General features: G+C 35.2%; 2 protein-coding genes across 4 annotated transcripts in view; one reads left to right on the forward strand and one right to left on the reverse strand.

The window, feature by feature from the left end:
• Window positions 1-19,882, forward strand: part of LOC144847417 (uncharacterized) — a 167,219-nt gene that overhangs the window by 4,832 nt on the left and 142,505 nt on the right. The gene's annotated exons all lie outside the window — the stretch shown is intronic.
• On the reverse strand, window positions 1,021-19,846 carry LOC144847432 (uncharacterized). Of its 3 annotated transcripts, none has more exons than XM_078703793.1 (12): window positions 19,563-19,846; window positions 7,983-8,139; window positions 7,092-7,228; window positions 6,649-6,784; window positions 5,978-6,073; window positions 5,498-5,628; window positions 5,170-5,261; window positions 4,366-4,522; window positions 3,845-3,946; window positions 3,317-3,475; window positions 2,731-2,826; window positions 1,021-2,092 (listed from the first exon to the last, which is right to left on the reverse strand). In XM_078703793.1, the coding sequence occupies exons 1-12, from the start codon at window positions 19,818-19,820 to the stop codon at window positions 1,877-1,879; spliced, it is 1,737 nt and encodes a 578-aa protein (XP_078559919.1). In that variant the 5' UTR covers window positions 19,821-19,846; the 3' UTR covers window positions 1,021-1,876. The 3 variants fall into 3 exon arrangements, with proteins under 3 accessions (XP_078559919.1, XP_078559920.1, XP_078559921.1); XM_078703794.1 differs by lacking the exon at window positions 19,563-19,846 and adding an exon at window positions 18,681-19,028; XM_078703795.1 differs by lacking the exon at window positions 19,563-19,846 and adding an exon at window positions 9,649-9,980.

Below are 19,882 nucleotides of genomic sequence, written 5' to 3' on the forward strand. Positions count from 1 at the left end.
GAAACAAAAAGTCTCCCGTCGAATTAAATTAAAGCTTGGTTCCCACTAGCGACGCAACGTACGAAAATGCCCTTCCGGTAATTGTGTTTTCTCTCCACCCCTCGCCTGCGTGAAATCAAAACTGTTGTGTTTGCAGCACTGTTGCGTCATCGGTTCCGACTTGAGTGATTTAACGAAATACAGCACTTTGCGTCGATACGTCGCTGCGTTGCGTTGCGTTCTAGTGGGAACCACGCTTAAGGGAAAACCTACAGAAACGCCTATTATTGAATTGATCACCAAGTGTTTTTTTTTTAAATGATATGCTATTGTTAGTGATTATTAAAATATTAAAAATCTGTAGAAATACAATACTTAACATCTGCTACGTATAGCATTATCAGGAGATGGGACATTCATCCTAAATGCCAGATTGCTATAGTCATTTCTATTCCTCTCATAATCTATTCCCCAGACCAATACAGCGTTGTAAGCAGTTTTTAATGATGACATTTTATACTTTTCCAGATCGGTTAATAAACACGCTACCTGTTATACTGTAGCGTTGAAGCGATCTTGACAAATTATGTTATCATAAAGCAGTGTAGCTGAAGCGACAAATTATAGTTGTTCAATGTGCTCATCAACGCTTAAAGCGCGTGTTAAGTGTTAAAAGTGTGCGTGAACTCACGCACGCTTAAGTGTGCGTGAACTCACGCACGCTTAAAGTGTGCGTTATCTCATGCACGCTCAAAGTGTGCGTTCTCACGCACGCTGTGATAATCTCACAATTATTACAACAACACCTTGCTTTGGTTTGTTTTCTTTTATAGTTCATCAATTACCACTATATTACCCTGTAGGTTAAATGAGTGACGATCCACAATTTGAAAATAATAAAGAAGTTTAAACACCATTGGATCTAGACAATACGGGCACACGATTCAATTACTTCACATCACGCAGTTGCCTTCAAATTGGCCAAGAGGCAGAAATATTGACACACTGTACCTCATAAGAACTAGTAACAAAATCAAATGATATGTTTGTATTCAATTTATTAACAATAAAATATAACAAAAATAGTCGTCTAAATCTAAGCTATCACATGACATACAATATCTACAAAAATACGTAAATTTAGTAATTTAAAAAATAGAAGAACCATCTGTATAATGTAAAATTATTTGGTTTGCGCTATTAACGACAATTTTGCGCGCGCAAACACACAAGCACATTTACACGACTCCTATATTTGGGAATGTTTAAAAACAGTGTACCGCCCTCTGTAAATTTATGACGGATGGTGAACATAAACCAACTCTGTATCTAAAACTTCGAAAAACTGAAATGTAGCATTAAAAAGCGAGTAATTATACATCTCGTGTACCAGTACCAGACTGAAGAGGAAAACCTACACTACGTATAAAATAGGAATGTATTATGGCAACGAAACGATGGGATAATAGACACTGTGTAAAGCTCTGTCTACACTATCAAACTTTACGTGACAAGAAATGTTATGTGCTCATCATATATGGACATGATGATGTCATATCACTACTATATTTAAGCATATCATATTTGGGCACATCAAACTTTTTTGATAGTGTAGACAGAGCTTAATGTAAAAGAATGCTAACAAGCTAACAAACGTATGTAACCTTATTAACCATACGTTAATTAAACAAAGGAATGTATATATCTTATATATATGAATGTTACCATGTCTATAAGAACAGTGTACTTAATAAACTGTAATAAATATGGAAAAGAGATAAATATTAAATAGAGAGCATCCATTATACTATATGAATATAGCTAGCTGACCGGCAGTATAGGCCTACGATGGCAATATAATAGCTTCATTTCTGCAAGTTGTATATATGCGGTCTTTTTATAACGGCGTAGTATCGGTGGTTTCGCATATGATAGCGTCCAGGTTTATCTGTACCGATGTCTCGGACTTGATCCTTGACCGCCGATCGCCATTCGGCTCGGGGGCATTTCCGGTTTCATCAATGAATTCTTTATCCTGAAATTCTGGTTTCTTTGGAGGGTTGTGTTTTCGAACGTATTCCGAGAGGTAAGCGATGGTCGCTCTATACCCTTGCTGTTAAACACAAAGAAAAACATATTTATTTCAATTATTAATTTTAATTTTCAAATGAATTAATTAATTTCATATATTAATTATAATAACAGATATGGCTACCTACCATGATATATTCAAGGTAATAGAATATTCATTTTTATGAAAAGGCTTGCGGTAAAAAAAATAATTTTCTTAGAAAAGGAAGTGGGTATGCCTAAAGGTGACTCAATGTTTTCTTTAGCGGTGAAGTACTTGTGGTTCTTAAAATTACCCATTATTACTACCGGAATCTTTGTACCACCGGAACATTTATTTTGTACAATAGAAATGAATGAATGAAGTAACCTTTCGTTTTGACGACGCGTCAATTGAGAGGCAGCCGTTACGTCGACGAATTTATTCCAAGTATGCACGGAATGACTTTTCAACTCGATGGCTACGTAGTCGAATGGTGCGATGTGAAAACGAGAGGTCGCTATTACTTATATTAATTGTTATTGTTACATGTTTATGTCTCATGTTGTATTTTTGTGAGGGTCCCTAATGATCAGCTTCGGCTGGATGGATCAGCTTCGGCTGGATGGACCACCCTCGTAAAATATTGTTGAAATAAATAAAGAATAAATAAATATAATGACGAAATGAAGAAAACTTACCTCAAACAAAAAGTCGCGGTCTTCCTTCTCAATCTTGAAGTCAGTTCCTCGAATGTAGTGAGAATCTACCCCTATCGTTCGCTCATAATCATCCTCCTAGCAACACAAGTGGAGAAAATATCAAATCATGATCCGGATGCGAATATCATACCTCATACGATAATGCACGGTTCTCAAAATGTGCCCTAAAGATTTCCGAACCATGCCGCGCAGTGTTCCTTTACGTACCACATACGACGGTTCCCGCGTATCTTCGGATGCAATCGTCACAATATTACATGCTCTGATATAATAAAGTATGCTCTGATATAATAAAGTATGCTCTGCGCACTTTATTTCACACGCAAGTAGTGGGCAACTATATAATACGGGGCGCCGTTGGGGACATTACTATTACTTTTTTTAAAGATGCATTTATCACACACCGTAAATTATACGACAGTGCGACGGTGACGGTATTAACAAGTATACCCATGTGCTGGTTTATCTATCATATTTTATCGATCAGATAAATACCAACGTATACGTATACTTATACAGTACTACAATCTGTCAAAAGAGCCACGTTTGACGTATTTCAACTTACGCTGACAAACTCCCTCATTGCATGATTGAATACACTGTTTTGAAGCGAAACTACGTAGTCTTTAAATGAATTGATCTCTTGCCGGTCGTAACCTAGGAAACGTGCCGTCAGATGAAGCCCTTTCGACTCGCCATACCGCAGCAACTCTAATGTGTCAACCTGAACAAAATGATAGAAATAAAATTACAAACATACGCCTACATGACGTATCATCCATGTGATATTTGACAGGCTGGATTAGTACCAGGTAATGTTAAAACAATTGATAAAACACAATGTACATGGACTAAGGTGCTCAGTAACTCATATCTCTAAAGATTGGACACCAACAAACTTCAGAGTGGGAGGGGAAAATGTGGGGGGGGGGGGGTTATTAGTGGGTGGGAAGGAGTGGGCTAATTATCTTAAGTTATAGGCCCTAGTCTATCACAAAAGGGAAAGAAGAAGTAGCTCAACGGAAATGTTTTGAGCGTGTGTTTATTTTCATAAACTATTACCCATGAACTATTACTGTTGAAGATTACTTACGGTTCCATTACCGTCTTCGTCCAATCGCTCAAATACGGTGTTGACGTCACTTCCTTTACCAAACAAAGTTTCAAAGTCTTCATCCGTAAACTTGTCTTTGTTCTGTAAACAAAAATAATTTCTTTGAAGTAGACCTTTGAAAAGTGGGACTGTACCAGAGGGCATAATAGCGAGTACTTGGTATTCAGCCTTGAAATCGATTCCATACAAAGCATTACAAATAACGAGTATTACTAGTCTTACAGATATAATCTTTATTTTCAAATTGAATGACCTTAAACAAATATTTTGTTATAGGCCTAAAAGATTCTTTATTGGTCCTCAACTACTTGACTTTCCTTTTGAAATTAAGTATATTTATATAAAATGCATTCTAACAGATTAAACAGAATGTACTACTGTACACAAATCCATTTTACGAGACTTGCTCCAAGTTATATTGCCTTATGTACATTTGTGTCAAAATATTCTTAATCAATATTTAAAAAAATCGTCGTCTAAAACCTAGACCAACATGTTACCTGTTTGATAAGGTTTTTAAACTCTTTAAAGTCGAGCGTCCCACTATTGTCCACGTCATGTTCTTCCAGAAGGTCAAAGAAGCGACTGAACGTTGATATTAGTTTCATGCTAACGGTATTTTCATCAAGTGCGTCTTGGACAGTCTTTTTCCTTTTTCTACAATATTAGGAATATAATCAAAATTATTAGGTGTAGATTTAACCACGTGCAACCCAGTATTCATATACTTATTTATTTTTTATCTTATTTCACCTTATTTATAGAGGGTGACCCTAAACAGCGTATGCTGACAAGAGGCCCACTTGATGAGTTATGATGTGTCTGTGTGTGACAGTGGCTATGTGTATACTAATACCCCGGGGTAACCCCCTACTCGTCTCGAAAGATGTACTAGGTTCTTTAAAGTGCACATGAGCCAGATATGTACACTGTACCTACGCGTAGGTCCAAAACCGTAGCTACGGTTTATAGTCCTTATCCGAGAAGACCATGGAGCGACTGAGGCTCGAACCCTTGCCGATGTTAATATGGCAGGGTATTACGGTTCCACTGTCTTAACACACTCAATGGTAGATGATTTTTATGCTTGCATGACGCGCGCGTCGATTCTGTTTTTCTCTGCGTGTCGTCATATACGTTAAGATGAATCAAATTCTTTTCTTTGTCAAATTGTATTTTTTTGGGGTCCCAGATTATCCTTAATGCTCAGGTTCGGCTGGATGGACCACCCTCGTGAAATATTTTTGAAATAAATTGATTTTATGATTTAATACATTTCAATAATCTTCACATTATGAAATTACCTTGCTAGTTTTGTGTTTGGGATTTCCGCCATGTTTCCATTATACCGTTGCTTGAAGTAAAGTTGCATGAGACTTGATTCATCTGCTGTGTACTAAATAATGTGCAAACATAGAAGTTCCATCGGTTACGAAAGTACAGTGTTAACGTTATATATATTATATTATTAATACATGCTAGGTCTGCTTTCCCTTAATCGTGGTTCTCACTAGAGATGTAACGAATAGATAAAACGTAAGCGAGTTGACCAATGACAAGCGACAGTTCGGATAATCCATCGCTTGTTATTGGTTAAATTACTTACGTCAATAAATAGGGAAAGTTTCTTACCAAACACACACCAAGCGTTTCGTTATTTGTAGGTTTAAATCGGTTGTTCGTTTCAAAAAGACGCGGTATTTCTGAAACGGGTCGTAGCCGTCTGAAGTAATTATCCTCGGGTGCCATCGATAACCACCAGCCTGAAACATAACATTATTATTTATTTATTTCTATTCTGCATGATGATCCTCTGCAATTCGTGGGTATAATGGTATTAAAAATAAACGGTTAAACAGTGTAAATAAATCACCTTGTTGGTAGCCATCAAAAACAGGACGAGTTAAATGGCGTTCTAAGCAATCGATTGTGTCTCTGAATTATCTAAAGCGTTATCGTGCTACATGCACGGCGGCCGGCACAATGACGTTTATCGCTTTGACAGGCCTAGCCCACTTAGGCCTATTAAGAAGTTGTGTTTATATTGCTGGTTGAGTTAAGGAAATATATTTAAGGAAATATATTCGAGAGAAATAAATAGAGCATGATTACCGTCATAGACATGTATTGGGAAATTGCAGAGTATACCGCCATCTACAAATACGTCTTCCGTGTCACGAAGCTTATATTTCACAGCTCCAAGTAAAACTGGAAACAAAAGAAGATATAATGTTTAAGCGTCATTTATTGTGCTTCAGTGTTGACAAAGCTCCACATTGTAGTCGCACTACTACTGTTATAGCTTAAATTAAATCCCCTCTGGATAAAATCCAAAAGAAGAACTTCGATCTACAAAGTACAATCATCTTTTGAAATAATCACAAGAATAATTGCAGTCAAAATTTTAACTTTCAATTCACAAATTACAGTAATTAATTAAGCAAAACGTACTGTGCACATTAATAGGCGTGTTTATGATAATAATGCAGGTTTCATTTGTTAACAGTGTTTTTCTTTTGTCCTTTTTGTAGGGGTTGGTATATTTTGTTACTTCTATTTCCGATCTCTAAAAGTTTTTTTTCTTCAAAACTTATCTACTACAGTAGTTAGATAGACTAGGCTTAGATTAGTATTTATCGTAGAACCATCCCATGGTGAATAAATTTAGTTTAAAGTAAGCTATTCTTAGCTAAAGTTTAATTTATTTAATATTTTAACATTCCTACTACTAGTAGTTTTTGGTAATCTATACAAAATAATAAAGCCTTAATAGCGTACCATACCTGGTAAGGACATAGACATTCGTAATGCTAAGATGACAGGCATGTCAGGCGTGGTTTTTACGTGGCAATATTCGGCAGACATCTGGTTTAGATTGGTAGCAACCGTGCATAGTTCTTTTCCCGTTCGCTCGTAGAACTAAATTAAGAAAGGAACACGCCGTCAAAAATAAATTAATATATGAAAAGCAAACACCGTAAAAAAAAGTTGATAAAAAAATGTAAGTTGATAATGAAATGCATGGAAGGCACACATAAAAATAGACACATGAATGTATGGAGGGCATACGCCATCAAAAATAAGTAAACAATGTTATGGAAGGCAAACACTTGCAACAATCCCACTCACGACGCCACTCCATACACTCTTGCTTCCCGTTGAAAGTAAATCACAATAAATATAGTGGAGTCGTCCGTGCGTGTAAGTAAGATCGAATGTTTAATACCTCTCTGAATGTGATATTCCTGGAACCGGCATAATCCTCTAAGTTCACCTCTAACCACTCTTGATATGCTGTGGCTGGATGCCATCCAAACGAACGTTTAATATTCGGTAACAAACTTAGCAATCCAAACTTAGCGTCTATGTAAATGAAACAAATTTAGAGCACATTAATGTTTAGTTTTTAACAATATTGAAATATTTGGTTATACTTTACAATGCAAACAAATAGACAGAAATACGGCCTCGCGGGGAAATACGATTTTGAGAATATCGGAAAGGAACCATTAAAACAAGAATATGTTGTGCACGACGTAAACAGGTCGAATTGAAATACGAGAAAAGGCATATATTGGCACATTAAATATCGGCACAGATATAAATACCGACACATAAATATCGGCACAGATGTAAATATCGGAACAGATATAGATCCGGCTCAGTAAATATCGGATCAGTAAATATCGGATCAGTAAATATCGGCACAGATAAATACCGACACAGTAAATATCGGCACAGTAAAAACGTAATACTAAAACAGAAACTAAAATGGCCGATTTCCTCAAATTAATATTAACACAAATCCTTATCTCAGCTATATTGTATTGTATTAGCACTGTTAGTGCGTTACGGACCAATAAAGACTATTGCAAATAAAGTCGTCAAATCCGTTAGAGATTAACACAAATGTGTTATTTGTTGCTATTCAAAAACCAAGGTTAATCGTAAAAAAAAGAATAAAAGAATTCCCGGATATATCTTATAAGTGTCTACTGAAAGAAACACATTAGTCATTTCTGACCAAACCTTTTTGTCGAAATTATAAAGATTATAAAGAACATTATAAACTCCTCTTTATATTAGGCCTAATTTTGACGCGAAAAACTCTACGCACCTAACAGCATGCTCTGGACATCTTTGCGAACCTTTTCTACCTCCACGATGATGTGTCTTGGGGGGATCCCGAGCGCGGCAAAACACGCTGTGAGTGCGCCTAGACTTGTCCCTGCGTAGCGAGTACATTGGTCCAAAATCCCTACTTCATGTAAAACCTATGAAAAAATAAAATATAAACATTATTTTTTTAATTTAAGTACACTAAAACACAGATGAGAAATAAAATAATTATACATTATTATGTTTTGTAAGAAATGTATAAAATTACATGAATATATATTATATAATATAAGGATATGTTAATTATTTGTTCTTTTTTCCTTTATTTTTCTCTAAATCATAGTAATTATAGCTAAAACGTTTTGGCACATATGGCGTGCCATACGTATACTTATTTATTATTTATAGGTCCATGCTTTAACCTTAGCCCTTTTGCCGTAAAGCATGCTTTACAACTTTACAGTATTCTACGGGGCGCCGTTTAAGACACTGCTAATTAATATGTCAACATAAAATGCCCCGTAAATCTTGTGGTTGTCAATAAGCCTAATCGGATGTGGTTAAAATAACAATAGTATAAATATGATACCGAAAGAATTGCCAACGTCGGCAAGCAATTGCCAAGTGTGTGGTGTTATTTTAACCGAGGTCTACCTACCAATCCCATCCTGTACAAAGTATATTGTTTTAATACACACACATTAATAATAAGCAAGACATTTGATATATTTTAACCGAGTAGTGATTTGTGTGCAATTTAAAAAAAAATAAATATTGTACTGTATATCACAATTAAACATTATCCCAGTTAAAACACCATATGCTTAAAATGACACTTTGTATAAGTATCTTAATTATCCATAAGTCTGCATTGTTTGTACAGCATTGTCATTTCCTCCATTGTATCATTGACAAGTGGTTCAAATGCCGTTAGAAGTGACGTACACATTACATGGCTGGCAGAGTTTTTTTAGATAAGCATGTTTAATAGCTAGTATCGGATTGTTATGACGATAGATTACGTAAGAGTACAATAGTATACGCAGGTCACCTAACACCTTCGCATATTACGTAACAGTACAATCGTACGCAGGCTAGCCCAACACTTTCACACCTCACAGTACAATCGTACACAGGCTAGCCCAACACTTTCACACCTCACAAGCGTTACAATACTTTGTTTCCACAATCCTACATAGTTCATAAATTCATTTCCATTTTTATTCCCTGCAGTTAAGGTGTGGTACCGTAAACCAAGGGATAGAAGACTTAATCTCTGTATGTTGATGATCTTTTCGGAAATAGATTTCGGAAACATGTTATGCTCGTATCAACTACATAGTATCATGTAACGGGGGATATCCCATTATTCCCCAGAAAGAACAGACTGTCAAAACATTGTAGAAAGTTTAAATGACATGGCGGCCCACGATACTGTACAAACTGTTTATTAAACATACTAAATATATATCTGTCTGTAGTTTACATAGAACACACCGCAATGATATTGGGTCGGTCCTACTAAACACCAAAACGGAACCAAACTAATAGAACTAGTCTAGTGTAAACAGATCCATTACACAGGTTCACACCACCGTGTACACATTGCTATAATTATGTTTACCTCCTCCATTTCTAGAAAAAAATTTCACACACATGCCTACCTCTAATGCACCCGTGTAAGCGAACAGTCTGTTTCCGCCGCCTCCAAACACCAAGTTATGAAATGGAAAATCATATTGAGCAAGTTCAAATAACTCTTCACGAAGATTAGGGGGAATGGCGCACTTTGGTACCTCTACTCCTCTTCGTATAGCCAACGCCTCAAGTTCGTTCAAATTGGCTAATTTCGATTTGGAGTAAAACCTACTCCGAACATTTCGCCGTCTAGATACGTTCACACCCATGGTATCACACTCAATACAACTGAACTTTAGTAGTTGACAAAGTTTACGACTGAATAATAGCCAGCTTAGTTCCGGTATTTAGCCAAGGTCAGGAAATCTCCATACAAAAAGCTTGACAAAACCTCCAGGAAAGAGGGCGGTATACTATTTATTTCATTGAATGAATACAATTTCAGTAAAAACTGAGAAACAATTCTGAATATATATCGTGATTGATCATTTTTGCTTTTGGATCAGCGACAGTTCACGTTCTTAATAAAAATTCTGAAATTTATTGATATTTTAACTATTTTACTCAAAATAACTATACGTAATACAATGTATTGGAATATATATTCGGGTCGGGCACTTTGTAATTGTTTTTCATTTGTCTGTTTTTCTATATCTCAGAGCAAACATAATTTCTATGTATATTTTATATGCAAATGACAATAAATGGAAGAAATTTTCCACTGATGAATGAATTACTGTGTCTGGATAATGAGTACAGTCCCTTAGGCTTGATTCACCAGGTGAATAAATAATATTACATCAGACCAAGGAATTAGTTTAGGTCCTCCATGGAGATCAGACAGGACGGTAAACATGGACGACGTAGGCCTACAAAGAAGTGGCCGGGGACAACGATGACAGGATAATATTTGCAGTTTGGTAAGAGTACCAAGGTGGACATTTGCATTTATCAAGAAAACAAGTAGGCCTAGGCCTATACATTGAAACAACAAAATAAAACTTAATAAATGATTCAGTAAATAATTATAATAAACCAAAATATAACTATTAAACCGAATATCAAATACTTAATATAACACCTAAATAAATTCCTGTCATTTGATTGGACGATTGTGGGTCACATGGCGTGCAATAGTACGCACTATTTAACGATTCATTATTTGTATCTTATTTCACTTTACTAAACACTTAAATAAAGGGAGAAGTGGGGGAGAAGCCTAAAATGAAAGCATAGCTTGTAATGAATATGCTCCTCAAGTATTTATTCTAGATTACTATTGAAACTACTGGTATTATTATTTTTTATGTTATAAATTTACAATCATATTAATTACCGGATTAACCATAAAAATCTCGTCATTTTATTGACGAATGGAGTACAGTGACAAATAACTAAGTTTCTTTGGTTATAAACTCCGATGTGATATTTGCGATTTGCCTTTTTTAATAGGCTACCTGTGGAAAAATGTATGGGTAAATTCCGATCTTGACATTGTATTTTATCAGTTTTTTATGTTTATACGGTCGTCGCGAACATTCATTTTACATTAAATGGATGAAGACAAATGATGTATGTTGTGTCTCACTAATCTAAGCTCCCTAAAACATTCAGACAGATTTATTCTTTTGAGTATTAACAACAAACCATAAGTGTTATCCGAAGGACCATTTTCAATGGATAAGTTATCGTCACAAAAGATGGAATGTATACTAGCATCGTTCTCCATGACAATAGTAAATAAAAGTACTGTATTTGACCTTTTCAAAGGTCATTTACGGATATTGACCTCTGGTCATACTGTACAAGGCTTTTGGGGGTTTTGTGGTACTAAAAGGACAAAATAAAAAATACCCAAAACGTGATGCAAACTAAGATAATTTTTCATGGATGAGTGTTTAAATACAATTAATTTGGTACTGTATTTTAATACAGTAAAACAATGAATCTAGGGTATGTATCCTGTAACCAACGTATGTACAGAGGAAACTGATAATATTTTAATCTTTTGCATGTTATCTTTCGGAAATAGAATTTCGCGCCCAGGTAGACCTAATCCAACTGGAGGTATAAAATTAATGAAAGTTAATAATACCTCCATGCTCCAACATTCCACGAAAGAAAAGCAGAGGGTGCGTATATGAATCTCTTGGTGCAAATTTTGCAACCAAACAGTGATTTTTAATATGTACCTAAGCGAGCTGTTTATCTACTTATAGGTTCATACCAAGTTCATGAAACCCAAGTCTTGTCATCGTCCATTATATAGGGGGGTCAACCATTATGACTAAAACTGAATTTTCACAATTATTGATTACATTTTTTAATCAAAGAAATTAAAATGACATAAACTAGTATAGTATGAGCATTTCCATACTTTGTAATAATTACCATCTATTTATTAAACAGGTCACAGAAAGATAAACATAACCATTACCCGAGTGATAAATGGTAGATCCCAGCTTCCTAGCATTCAAACATAGGTATCTTAATTTGGCAATTGTGAATATAAAACACGATATATAGAACTAAATAACACCTAATAATTGTTCCTTATATATCAAACATTAGAATGATATAAAAATTAGAATGCTACTTACAATTATAATAATAAAAAATTAACCCCAAACTTAGCTATAATCCAACGGTTTGCCAACTGAATGCTTGATAACACAGGCAAACCCTATTTGAATTTTGCCGCGTTTTTGAGGATTTTTTAGATTTGTTCAAAATAGATTTTGCTATTTTGACACAGTCTATTTTAAGCCAATGCTCATAAGAAAAGTATGTAAGGAATCTATGAATATTCAGCTTTCTTTTAAGAAACTATCCAAAATGATTGATGACCTACAAGTGATCTTAAATTGCAAATAAAACACTGTGGTGCTTTAAATAATAGGTAAAAAATTGACCTCACACTGTCAGCGGGCAATGGATGGTGAGTTTTAAAACGTAAAATGACACATACTTTTTGTAACTTTACAATTTTAAACATATATCATAATGTTCAGTATTGTCTACAGTTTATTTTGAGCTACTATCCAAAAGAATCCGATTTATATTAGCCGAGATATTTAAGTGGGAACATGAAAATCAAGTGTTTTGTAGAATATCACGATGCGAAATCAGTGGTATTCATGTTCCAGTGGAGTGTGTTGAGGCAATTTAGCTATTTCGTTGCTCAAGAGATTCATATAATGTAGGCTGGTATGTCGTTTATATGAATGTCGTGTATATTTTTTGTTAAAAGCAAACTTTGACTTTATTTCATATCTTGATAATATAAGGAATGAAAAAAAATATGTTGCCATTTTTTCTAAAGAAATTTAAAGGACCAAATTCAAGATGGCCGCCAATACTCAAATAACCCTATTTAAAACCAGAATATCACCAATAACACAAATTATGAATGTGGAACAAGTCCGTTTTGATGGTATTACACATTATACAATCTTAACTATGTATAGCGATAATCTGTCGGCCATCTTGGATTTCAAAATGGCCGCCACTAAAAAATAAATTTAAATAATAACTTCTCATAGGATTGTCTAAATATAAGGCTGTCTAAAGTTGTCAATGTTCTCTATATAATAGATATATAATACCCCTACTATGACCCTTGAATTACCTAATCGTTCAAAGTTGGAGTTGCAAAAGTATGGAACAACTTACATTGATATCAAATATTCAGCAACAATTAATTCTAAATCTAAATTATAGATCTCATTTCTTTTCATAAAAGTGAAACTTGTATTTCAATGTTTGTATCTCAGACAGGACCACAATATAAAACTAGAATTTAATTCGTCACTTTGACGAATTATAGGTGATCATTTTTATCATTTTACTGAAATTAATTTTTTTTTAAACATGCACGTACGTTAACATACGATCGGAAAATGTTGATGTATGCCATCCTATTATATGCTTATAGTGCTGAGTTGTGCCTATATGCCATATACAATATGTACAGTATATACTGTATATCTATATACAGTGTAGCATAGGTGAAATTACGGGACACACATGTTCTAATTTTTTGGCATGATGACGTTATCAAACTAAACTTTAAGATGACAATTTCGAAAGATAATTAATTGAGCAAAAAAATATAAGATTTGGAAAAAAATTTGGCACGTAGAAGCGCTGTGCGCGCTCTTTGAATTGTGTATAACTTTGACGAAAAATATGAAAAAACTACTTTTTCACTTCAACTGGCCATATGTTAACGTTACAACATCCGATAGGCTTAATTTTTATATGAATTAATATCTACATTTCATCAGCTTTCATAATAAATTATAATCATCAAGGTAACCTTCAATTCTGAAGAGCTGTAAGATATTCAAATTTACTGCGAAGGTGAAATTACACGGCCTACGTTATTCAAGTTTTTACGCGTGATGACGTCATTAAAATGAAGATAGTGTCAACTCATGATAAAGATAATTAATTAAGCAAGCACATACTGAAAGTTGTGCGAAATTCGAGCACACATAACCAAGATGCGCTCTGTTGAATGTGATAATCTACACAAAAAGATAACAAATCCTAATTTTTAAATTCAAGTGGCCATTTGATGACGTCAAAACATTTTGTACGTAAAATGTGTACATGAATTCATATCTACAACTCAATGGCTTCCAGAATAAGTTAAAAAAATCGGGGGTCATCTTGCATTCTGAAGAATTATTTTCATTTTAAAAAAGACCTATTTTTCACCATTTTCAGAACTTTTGTAAAATAAATGTGCGCATTTTGTCATTTTTAACGTGCTCATATAGCGTTATTTTAAGTCGGAACTGACTCAAATTTGGTGAATGTACTAAGGATGGTGAGTAGAATGAGATTTGTAAAAAAAATTCATATTTTTTACGCTTTTTAAGTATCGCGCGCGCAAAAACGCATTTTTGCGCAGTAATTTTTTGAAACACGCAAATGGCCTAATTCATGCTCTAAATTGATCAAAACTTAATTTTGAGCGTTTTAAATTTTTAACGCGCGATATCACGCGCATGAACCTACGTGCGCGTGCGTTTTTATTTGCTAATATTTTTACCCTTGATCTGAAGTTTACATGTAGTGAATTTCATTAATATGTGATAATGAATTATGGAGATATGATTGATAATGTGATTTCGCAAAATGGCGTATAAATGTCGTCACGGATGAGTGATCACGCTGGAAAGCTTATTAGGATTAAGTTGTATTATTTGAAAGATATTCTGAAATTTTTGTAATCATTGACATTAAACTTTTTTAGATAATTGTTACACAAAATAGTGTACAGAAACAATAAAAAGAAAAAAAATAATAAAAAAAAAAATAATAATAAAGATTTTATACAATAACAATAGGTGATCATTTTATTCTAAATGATCACCTAACAAGTGTATTTATACCTTACTGGCAATTATACCCGCCACAGGGCGGCTTTCTAAATTAGTTTAAAGCCTTCTCAGACCCCAGTGTCCCTATACCCGCCAACCTCCACCCCTCTTCAATAACATCCCACACTCTTTTTTAAAAACAAATTCTTCCCAGGACAAATGTCAATTCAACTTTAGGGTTAGGGGTATACATAGCTATGATAGGCCTATGTTTTAAGTACGTTGTAAACTGTGTAAATGAATAGGTGTCATATTGGCTGATATATATAATTTAGATACTGCGGCCCCCAGCCTTCTTTCTCCTATCACCATCCCAGCCACAAAAACAAACTCCTCCCATGGACAGTTCAAATGTAGTAACTTTTCCTAGTACAATTCCAATCACGTTATACTTCATTACGCCAGTATTTCCGCCCCTCTTCCTCCCTCCCAACACATCCCAGGTGATTGTGTTTAAGACGTTTCCAGTACAAATTATGTTAGCCATCACTACCAACTCATAATCCCTCAGTGCCTGTTTTCAGATGTAGTTTAAAACATTCCCAGTACAGTTTCGGTCTTGGTGACAGGCATACATCCCCACCCCCTTTCCAGGGCTAATTAAAATACTTTATAACAATTTCCTACCACACAGTTCTGGTCAATTTGATAGCTTACTACCCCTAGCCTAAGCAAAATTAAATTCCCGGTACAATTGCGGTCATTTTGATACCCCATATGCATGGTTACGTGCTGAAACAGAACTAACATCGAATGTGAGGAAAAGTGGGCCATTTTGACCACATTTTGGCCCCTAATGCTTGGTTCCCACTAGAGACGCAACAAAACAACGTAACGCAACGTAAGGGATTTGACCAATCACAAGCGATGGATTTATTTGACGGTCGCTTGTCATTGGTCAACTGGTTTGCGTTGCGTCTACGTCCTTGCATTGCGTCCTAGTGGGAACCAAGCTTAACTTAGATCCTAGATGGCGGATGATGTTCAAATTAGAACTTTCCCGGTACAATTCTGGTCATTTTGATACCCAATATGTAAGGTTATGTGCAGTAACAAAAATGTGTATAACGAACAAACAAACAAACGTACAAACTCTCTAACTTATAATATAGATTGTGAAATCCTGTATAAATATGGTGTTCAATAATAAATGCGTTATTGCCATGTAATTCAATGTCTGAAACTTCAAGGCCATGGTCACCAGTATGGTTGGTAAGTTTTCAACCTGTCAACTTTTGGCAGAAGCTTGAAGAAAGATACAGCTCATTCACAAGCTTCATGGGCAGCATTAACTCCCACTTCTCATCTACAATCTCAACCGATTTCATTAGATGTACCTTAAAGTTGACCACCATTATACACTGGTTTGATGAGTGCACATGGTTGTGGTATAAAAACTCATGTACTAGGGAAATACAAGATAATGCCTGGTGATGACTCTTGCCCGAGATGAGTGGAGGTGGACAGAGATGACATCAAGAAGCAATTATTTCGACCTGGGGAATTATATGGCTTTTAAACATGTAGCATTGTGAAAATAGTGTTGCGGCCAGTGCTTTTGTTGTATTGTATCACCTATACAACAGTGACACAAATATCTTAAAAACTCTGCTTTCTCTCTACAACTTCTGACACTTTTCTCGAAAAAATTCAGACAGAGAAAATGATTCTAAGTGACGTATCATTTTGTTTGAAAAACTCTGATCATAAAGATATTAACTTGAATACAGAGAGATGTGGTTAAACTATCCCTATATGTCAGAGACACAAGACAACGATATCTGCACACATGGAAAGTACACATGCTTTTATAAAATATTTTTTTGCTCATGACCACCTGAACTATGGCCGGTTACTTCAGCTGTATCACTTTCAACAGATTACTGATATTGGAGTTTATGAGACGACATGTATGTGTGACAAAGGGAATTGCTGGATTTACATCAATTGATCAAGGTCATTGAGCATGGTATCATTGGAATAACACAAATTAATAATTTCATCAGAGCTGGCAAATCTAGTTGATGAGTTTGAAAGCCAACATTTAAAGAGAGATGATATCTTGATTAATGAAGAATGCTGCAAATCCCACAGAGGTGTTTGTTGGCCATGGCATGATGACATTGGACAGAAAATGTTTGAGGCATTGGTAAAAGTTTTGTAGAAGGCAAACTATATGGGATCCTAAGAAAAGGATGAATATTGGCAAAAAATATATATGACGGTGAATACAGGTGACAAACTTATCAAAGTAAAAGAGGACTCCAATAGAGATTCTTTGTTGTATCACATAGTCAGCTGGTACAGTACTGTATATAAGAACGTATAAGCATTTGGGGGTGAAATGAGGTATTGATTGCAGTACTTTTGCCAATTTGTTTCTGAACAAGCTTGTTGGGATCACAGATCAGTCTGTTGAAGTTTGATGGATACAATAGTAGAGAACGAAGGAAGGTCAACTTACTATATTGCATGCATAATATATGCATTCAAGACAGCGCACTGATTAGAAATATTTCATTTGGCAGAGTTAGTTAATCACCATGTTGTTGTAGGCATATCATTTGTGTCATTTCAATCTAATTTAATTTAACTTACACACGTTTTAATAAGAAATTTAACCCTTTAAAAAAAAATGGCGGCCATTTTGAAATTCAAAATGGCCATCATTTTGTGTTAATAACCGTGTTGTTGTCATAGGCCTATCATTTTATGTGATTTCAATCAACGTCATAACTTGCACATGTTTTAATGAGAAATTTAATCCATTTTTTTAAAATAGCGGCCATTTTGAAATTCAAAATGTCAAAATACTAATGAATATAGGTTTATAATAATTTTTATATAGCAGAGAACCCATATAGCATTTTTTTTATTACTTTACATCCTAAAGACACTAAATCAGCTGGAATTTTGCTTTTAACAAAAAAATGACACGAAATTACATAGTGGCCTACACTAATATGCAAAGACCCTCTAGACGTACAACATACAGTCTGACATGTAGGCCTACACAAGGTTGAGTATCGTATCTCATTTCATGAAGAAATAATGTTTCATGCACGTCTCCAAGTATAATAACAAAGCGTTGTAGCCACGATGATAGAGGCCAAACCACCTTTATATATAGTTAATTGGTACCTTTGCAACAATGATCAGTGGTGGTGGGGGTGTGGTGTTATTTTTTGTGGATTGTGTATATCAATAACAAAATAATTATTATTGTGTTAACAGTTTACGATGTGAAAATGCTGATTCCAGAGGTATACAATTATTTTTATACCGCCCTGGTGATTCGGTGATGTAGGCCGTACAGTGTACATTATTTCCACTCCCATGGTCAAGAAGTTGTTGTAGTCTGAATAGCGATTTATCTCAGGCGAGATTGTGTTAACCAACCAGATCTTACAAGAGCATAATCCTATTATAAAACCGATACAAAAGTGTACTTAGTACCAAAAGAATGTAAGTCTACACTTTAAACAACACGATTATGCGTGCTTAAATCGAATAAATGGACAAAGTTGTCTAGTTTTCCGGGATGGGCTATGTATTTAAATCGATAAATAAACTAAGTGGTACGTCAGTCAATAACATTCCTTTATTTATAAAGTACCAATATGTACGCCTGTTTTAAGTATTAACTCAACGTTTTCCGGGGAACATACCTCAAGTGCGCCAGTGTAAGCAAATAACCTGTTTCCACCTCCACTGAAGGCTAAGTTCTTAAACGGGTACTGGTACTGAGCAAGTTCTTTAACTTCAGCTTGGAGATCTGGATGAACAGTAAAGTTAGGATCTTTAATTCCACGACGTTTAGCCAAAGCTGCTGTGGGACTCAAACCCGCCAAAGCACCGTCTTGTATTATTACACTACGTCTTCTATTCTGAAGTGGTTGACAGCTATTCCCCATCGTATAGACGGTACGCCAATAATCAATAATACGTATAATTATTGAGATTGCCAGACAACGTCAGCTTAGTGTAGCTGGACGAACTAAACACTGATAATCCTGTCCTGAGTCGTGAGTCGTGACCCAGCTAATAAGCACATGCTGGTATTGGGTTAGTACCGCTGATGGCGCATTTACACACTTTTAATCCTCTGTTTTACGGACAGACGTCCTCAATGATGTCATAATAATTTCTACATTTTGTCCAAAATTTCTTTCATAACTTATACGTTTTATGTGAACAAACTTCAGTTACAAACGTATTTGAAGTCAGCTATTTAGCTATCGAAATAAAATATATTATAATTGAAATATTTACTTCTTAATCAAGTAATTAATTAATTAATTAATTACGAATTAAGAGACGTTTACTAAATAACTTTAAAATAACATTTAATGACAAAAAAGATTGACGTTTCGGAACCATCATGGAACCATTCTCAAGAACAAAATGAGTAAAATTAACACAAAGTACTTTGCCACATTTCCCCCTCCCCCTCCCCCACTAAACGGTGGGCACACGATGCGCCACAATTAAAGCCTATGGGGAGAGAAGTGAAAAAAAAGTTCATTTTGAATAACTATATGAATGCTTACCTCAAGCACTCCGGTATATCCAAACAGCCTGTTCCCTCCGCCACTGAATACTAGATTATTGAACGGGTATTCGTACTGAGCCAATATCCTAACTTTAGCCCGTAAGTCTGCACTAACGCTAAACTTTGGTGGCTCTCTGATTCCACGCCGTTTACATAAGGCTGCTACATCGTCTAATCCATCTAAGGACCCTGTTGGCAAGTTTACACTGCGCCTATTCCTCTGTTTCTTTAACTGTTTTGCAGTCGCATTTCCCATTTTCAATGAGTGCAGTGCTCTTCTTACAAGCGGCAAATAGTTGTGTTATAATAAACGTATGT

This window comes from Antedon bifida, chromosome 7, assembly GCF_963402885.1.
Source record: "Antedon bifida chromosome 7, ecAntBifi1.1, whole genome shotgun sequence".
Taxonomy (NCBI): Eukaryota; Metazoa; Echinodermata; class Crinoidea; order Comatulida; family Antedonidae; genus Antedon; species Antedon bifida.

Bases quoted from the DNA above. Each gene is read 5' to 3' on its own strand.
- LOC144847432 (XM_078703793.1), bottom strand. From the start codon at position 19,820: ATGGGAAATGCGACTGCAAAACAGTTAAAGAAACAGAGGAATAGGCGC. The intron at 6,074-6,648 runs GTATGGTACGCT...TTTTGTTTCCAG, and splicing joins AATGTCTATGTCCTTACCAG to TTTTACTTGGAGCTGTGAAA. The intron at 5,262-5,497 runs GTAAGAAACTTT...CACATTATTTAG, and splicing joins AAACGCTTGGTGTGTGTTTG to TACACAGCAGATGAATCAAG.